This window comes from Lupinus angustifolius, chromosome LG20 (assembly GCF_001865875.1).
Source record: "Lupinus angustifolius cultivar Tanjil chromosome LG20, LupAngTanjil_v1.0, whole genome shotgun sequence".
Classification (NCBI taxonomy): Eukaryota; Viridiplantae; Streptophyta; class Magnoliopsida; order Fabales; family Fabaceae; genus Lupinus; species Lupinus angustifolius.
In genome coordinates, this window is record NC_032028.1 from 21132045 (window position 1) to 21139023 (window position 6979).

The following is a 6979-nucleotide window of genomic DNA, read 5'->3' on the forward strand; positions in this document are numbered from 1 at the left end:
AAGCCAAGAAGTAACCCTAGCAGCCTCAAAAATTTTCTCGAGAGAGGGTTGCACTGAATTAAATATAAAGTCATTCCTAGACTTCCAGATAGTCCAAATAGTAGTCAGCCAAATGATATTCCAATAATTCAAATAACGCCTATGTGGTATCATGCCCATATGATTAGTAAAATGATGAATGAGTTGAAGAAGAAGAGCTATGTGAATTTCCAACCAATTATACAGAAGCTGCCAAACTGAATAAGTGAAGTTACATGAGGAGAAAAGCTGTTGAGAAGTTTCAGCTTGGTCGTTGCAAAAAGGACATAAGGTTCCCGCTCCATATGCAATGGAGACTCCCCTCTTGAGAAGAGCATCAACAGTGGGGATCCGATCCTGGAAAAGTCTCCACGCGAAATCTTTTACTTTTAAGGGAGCTTTTGACTTCCAAAGCATACAAAGATGGTTAATATCATTAGTCGAAGGTTGATGACGATGTTGAAAGAGAATATCATAAGCATATTTGACGGAGTATCGGTTGGATTTGTCGTGGCGCCACTCCCAAGAATTAAGAAAGTTTTCTCAGAAAACAACATTTTGAATTACCTGCAAAAAAGTTTCAGTTAGATCAGTTTCCCAAATAAAAAGATTACGTCTCCAACAAATGTTTTAAACCCAGTTTCCTTCGACCCAACTTCCTAACTCATTGTGTAGGGGATATTTTTGAAATTATCTCACTGTCCATGAAGAAACAAAATTAAAATTGCATTCCATAAATTAATCATATTTTATATAGAGAATAAAAATATTCAATTTATTTGCTAATAAAACTTTGATTATTCATTTTTTTAACTCAAGAAGAAAGAAAAATAAATAGATCATAAATGAGTTATATGAGATTAGGCACTGAACATAAAAATAACAACATCTTATTTTATGGTATGTATTTTTGCAATTTACGTATATAAATCAAATAAAATGTTAAAAATTCTTAATTACATATGTAAAATGCAAAAGTATATTATATGAAATAAAATGTTAAAATTCTCATGCACAAATGACTCTACCAAAAAATTGTGTATGGTCCCTTAATCCTTAGACAAGGCCCTACCTACCACACACACAATTACTTAAAAAATAGATAGTGGTTTATTCCTGTAAATACAAGTGTTATATATATATATAACTTTCCTTTACCTAGATGAAAGAGAACCACACATAGTTGCAAGTGTTATTCAGTGGAGAACTATAAGCTATCCACTTCATTCTGCATGTATTGTCTTATACCTTATAATTGGAAAGCTAAATGTCTTTAAGTACTTATAAAATATAAGTTCTATCCAGCAACATTCATATAAATTGTTGTAAAGTCAAGCACCTTAATAAGAGGATAACTAGTATTCATGTCACCATTTTCCACTACCAGAGTGGATTTATGACTAGTAGTAATTAATTAGTCTAGGATAAAAAATTCTCTAAACTGAAGATTCATTGAACTAACTTTTATTTTAAGATCTAAAGTGTAGGTGCATGTTAACCTTACCCTATTTTGCTCCTTGAGAAATGAATAAATTAGATAAAATTGAACAACACAAGTCAAATGGAGTTAGATATGTTTCCAACCAGCCTCCAATTTGAATATTCTTGCTTCACTTTGTTTGTTATGTTCCCGACCCATCCTGGCTTGTCCCTCTTTCTATAATCATTCTCTTTATGGAAGAAAAGTAATATTTCCATGTGATCTTTACAATATTCACTAGAAGGAATTCCACTAATGCAAACACTAGTATTAGTTGTTATTAACATCAAAGATATTGAATAAATAAAATAATAGTTACAAGCTTTATTGGTAGGGACTTCGGGACATTTTATATCTTGTTCCAACAAATTAAATTCCCTAACCTAGCGGGATAAATTAGTGCATGGTTCTACATCGGTAATCCCAACAAATAGGCTAGGCAATTTTCTATGGGTTTATGACCCAACTTATTGTTGGAATCGATTGCGACCATAAAGCCTTCAACTAAGGAAGTGTTTCATTGTTACTAGGTAAATGAAGAATGAAGAGCTATAAGTGATACACCACGCCTTAAACTAAAATGTAAGAGAATGATTATATAAATCGTTTCTACTTATAAGCTATAAGTGATATATCACACCTTAAACTAAAATGTAAGAGAATGATTCTATGAGTCTTTTTCACTTATAAAGTTTTTCACTTATCCCCTCATATCCAATGTGGTACTTCACATTTGAATAAACCCAACAATTTTTCCCTCAAGTGTGGGTACCTCAAACTTATCGGTTCACCCCCTTATATCCATCATGTCTCAGCTGAACTATCGACTTTGATACCACTTGTTGGACCCGACTGTGACTGTGAAGCCTCCAACCAGCTAGTAGTTCCATTGTTACTAGGTATGAGAAGAGTGAAGAACTACAGGTGATACATTGCGTCTTGAACCAAAACCCAAAAACAATGATTTCATCACATTTTTCTACTTATAAAATTTTTTAATCGTTCCCTCATATTAAATGTGAGACTTCAGACATAAATAAACTCAACACTAATTCACTAGGGAAAAATATCTTTTCAGATCGGTTAAAACGACATATTGAAATTGGATGCGTCAATGACTTTGTTCTAGTTGATGTAGAAAGTCGGGAGTTACCGAATCGGGTGGTTGAATGATGTGAAGAAGAAAAATTAAGTCATTTATTTTTATATCCAATTTTAACTAACAGGTTTTGAAAGTGTGATGTCAAAATCATATCAAATAGTGTTTGATATTCATGTTCTCAAATTGGGTTGGAAGGTACTGCTGGATTCGACTGTGACCGGGGAGCTTTCAACCCCTGTAAATTTCCATTATAAAGGCTTACTTGTCATTAAAATATTTATGATAATCTATTAATATATAGAGGCTTACTTGTCATTAATATTATTTATATACCCATATTAGTAAATATTTATGGGTTGGGTGAGAAGTCTTGCCTTGACTTATTTATACATGAAAGTCTATATATAAGCCTACTTAAATAGTATGTATTTAAATAAGGCTAAAACTTATAGAGTTTTAAATAGGACAAGTTATATGCTAAGATTTAACATATGACAGTCGAATAGCCTAGACTCATACCTTAAGTTTGAAACACAAGTCAAGCTTCATCATGTTAGGGCATGAAGTACTAATGCATTAAAAGTAATCATGAATATAATAATTCCTTAGAATAGTCTAGAACCTAAATACACTATTCATTCTTAGTAATAATGAATATAGATGTGTCCTAAATTACTTATATAGTTACTAAGCAATAATATTCCAACACCAAAATACCATTGAATGTGGTCATGTCATCTTCCTTAAATTAGGGTCACATTTTATTAATTTAATCATAAGTATTTTGAGATGCAAACCGAAGAAATGAATGTGCAACACATGGAAGATACATCACACAGGTTGCTTTTATCAATACATAGAGTTTTAATTATTAAGGTAGGTATAGAATATAGATATTCGACGTCTATAATCACATATTAGATCTCTAGTATTTGAACCACTTTTGAAATATTACCAAAATGGAGAAGAAGAAAAAGAAAAAGAGGAAAAAAAGAGAGGAGATAATGAAGGTAATTTATAGGAGAAGCTTGTAATTGGAAGATTCCATTGATGCAAGGTTGATAGATTCTGATTTGTTCATATTTGTGCTTGCTTTGAAACCTGAAACCAAATTCAGTAATCATGATCATAGAAAAAATTGATTCCTTTTTAGAAAGAGTGAGGGAGGAGGAACCTAAACTATATGTCTCAAATGTTTACCATACAAGTTATAATGAAACAAAAACAAAAAAACATAATGAATGTTAAAATTTTTAATTGATACGACATGTTTGCATTAGTGTGAAACATGATTTGGGAGAATGAGGGTCCCAAATTATATTTGATATAATTATGATTTTTCCGGTAATAGAGAGATAATGTTTATTTCTCCTCGTATTTTCAATAATAAAAATATTATTTCATAATAAATAAAGAATAAAAGTATTATTATATATTATTTTTTGTTTGTTATTATATATAACTTGTGGAAGATCCTTACTCTATTTGGTAAATGTGAAAGGAAAAAAGAGAATTAAAACAGAAAGAAAAAAATGCAATAAGATGAATTGATTATTTTGAAGATATGCTAGTACTAACCAGAAAGTAGCTTTCTCCATGGCTCAAACTCTGCATCAAGAGACCAAATTCATTGGTTGGAACTGACACTCCTGAAGAATGAACTAACATAACATCTTCACCAAACACAGTTTTTATGTCAAATGGTCCACTTGGAACTTCTGTTGCAACCCCATTGATAAAAACAGTGATCACTGCTGAAATACTTGTCCCCCCAAATCCTACTCCAAAATTAAGAAAGACAAAAATTAGAACATCAACTATATCAAAAAAATAGAAAAAGTAATGTTAGAAAGATATGAATGTAAATGTAAATGAAAATGTGAAGCAAAGAAAAGTATACCCTTCAGAAAACTGGCTATAAGTAATGAATTTTGCAGGTTAGATACAACAATAAGCGCAAGATAAGGCACAAAATATGCTGTACATAAAGATATAAAAACATAAATAGATAAAAAATTGTAGAACCCTTTCATTGTTGGTAAGTTTCTTTATTACCCACACCACATTAGTGACTGGTAATTTTTATATATTTTTTCAATTATAGGTGAATTTTATAATAATGATGAACATGACATGATGGACTTTATGGGTTTCTTTCAACCATGAATACTCAAGAAGGGAGTAACCAATTTGTCAAAATGAGAACTATGGAAAAAAAAAGTCTAGGGTTTGAAATTTTTGGAAGAAACCCAGAATAGAAGTGAGAGGATAAAGAGGAAGGAACAGAAACTGCAACCAGAAAGTAACCTCATTTTTTTTGGTGTTGAAAGTAGGACTTTAATTTCATGCAATTCAATCTCTGGAACTGTTAAGTCATGTTAAAGATTGTCACTTTATTCCATATAATCCCCTAAACTATTCAGCCGAAAAAGAAGAATTCTTACACAGAAAAATCATTAAACTAATAATACATGAATAATAATTTTAGATTCTAGGACTTATTTTAAACTTATTTTAAGCCTCAAGCTAGGCTTAAAATGTGGTTTTGTCACCACCTCAGATGGGAAACTTATATAAAAATCTGAGTGGAGAAGTAATTGTAATAATAAAATAAATGAAAATATCCTTCTTGCTTATGTTCAAGCAAAACACATTAAAAATTCTGAAGAATTCAATACAAGCATTCAATTTTTACCAGATTGGTAGTTCAAATTTGCAGCATCACAAGAAGGGAACAAAACTGATGGTGCAGCTGAACTATGATCAATTTCAGAAAACCCCATTTGAGAAGAGGCTGAGAAAAAACCACCAAATCCTCCTTGGCCACCACATGATGAAGAGGAACCAGAGATATAAGATGGAGAAGAACCAATGAAAGAAGAAGATGAACCACCAAAATCCATAGCAGAAGAAACTTGATGATGGTGATGATGATGATATGGATTTGCACCACCGCCAACTTGAGCCTGAAGCTGGTTATTCCTTTGTTCAAGGTTAGCCTGCATCTGCCGTTGGCGGCGGCGTGACCGTGAACGGCGGTTCTGGAACCAGTAGAAGACATTAGCATCACCAACAGCACCAAACTTCTCAAGAAGTTTTCTTATTCTAACAGTTTCATCTTTTGGTGGATTCACCATTCCACTGTTGAAGATGGATTCAAGTATGAGGATTTGTTCTGGCTTAGGAGTCCATCTTGACCTTACAGGTTCACTTTTCTCAGAACCTTGGCTTGGACTATTGGGTCCTTGACCCTGATCTTCCATTCCAATGTAGAAGAAATAAGAAAATGTTTATCAAGCTTATGAAACCTAGGTAAAATAATAAAGTACATGGAATACTGTAGTAGGAGAGTTTATATCAAGAGGTGGAGAATGTTGATCAATGAAATTACATAAAAGCCTACCCTATTTGAAGTAAGGATACTCAACTACTATAAAATAAAGAAAAATATAATATGATAAACACATTTTTATCTTTTATATACAATAAAATATCATATTTGTTATTAAAAATACATGGAAAAATAAGTATTTATACCTTCATTAATGTAGAAGATCTTTGTTCCTTGCTTGTGAGGAAGGTCTCCAATACTAGTATTAAATAAAGAAAATGATATATTTTCTTACTAAATGATACTACAAATTTTTCTACCCACTAGAATGTGACCTGTATCATAAAGTAATAATTAGTTTATTAATGATTGATTTATAAGTTACATGTCATTTTTGTATGGGTAATACCATTTGTATAAAGATTTAGTAAGAGAATGTAATATTATTCTTAAATAAATTATAAAACGTTCCAATAATATTGGACTCTCAAATACTAGAGAAGATATCAATCCCTTTTTTCTTTTCTTGCTTCATAAGCATTAAAGGCAGGTCAACAAGTCCATATAAGACTCTACATTATTCCCATTTTGAAATTAATGTGTATTTAGTGTTATTTATTTATTTTTAGTGTTTTTTATTCATTTTTATAATTAATAAAATGCTTCAGAAATAGCTTTTGACTCAATAAAGGTTCGGGAATTAAATAGTACATTGAGATTATCATAAACCTTGACATTTTCCTATTTAGGAAAAAATGGGATAATCACAAATATCATATCTTATCATTTTCTTAAAAAAAATGTGTCAAGATTTAGTGTTGATTCTAGGTGTACACATAATATTAATGAATTAAATAAGTTACATAAACAAGCATTTTGTAATTTTAACACTCAGTTGATGATATCATTTCCTTCTTATATATCAGCTCAAGTTACTTAGATGCGATTTCATTAGATGTCTTTTCTTCAACACTTTTTTCTTTCTAATAGAAACCCTTTCAAGTAATATCTTCATTTCACAGAAAAAATATTATTTTATAATCTACCC

At 31.1% G+C, this 6979-nt stretch overlaps 1 protein-coding gene across 1 annotated transcript; it reads right to left on the reverse strand.

The window, feature by feature from the left end:
- LOC109335690 (WUSCHEL-related homeobox 11) lies at positions 3351–5913 on the reverse strand. Its single transcript, XM_019571847.1, has 3 exons — positions 5296–5913; positions 4179–4378; positions 3351–3701 (listed from the first exon to the last, which is right to left on the reverse strand). The coding sequence occupies exons 1-3, from the start codon at positions 5861–5863 to the stop codon at positions 3678–3680; spliced, it is 792 nt and encodes a 263-aa protein (XP_019427392.1). The 5' UTR covers positions 5864–5913; the 3' UTR covers positions 3351–3677.

Bases quoted from the DNA above. Each gene is read 5' to 3' on its own strand.
- LOC109335690 (XM_019571847.1), bottom strand. From the start codon at position 5,863: ATGGAAGATCAGGGTCAAGGACCCAATAGTCCAAGCCAAGGTTCTGAG. The intron at 4,379-5,295 runs GTAAAAATTGAA...ATTTTGGAGTAG, and splicing joins AAATTTGAACTACCAATCTG to GATTTGGGGGGACAAGTATT. The intron at 3,702-4,178 runs GTTAGTACTAGC...ATTTGGTTTCAG, and splicing joins ATGGAGAAAGCTACTTTCTG to GTTTCAAAGCAAGCACAAAT.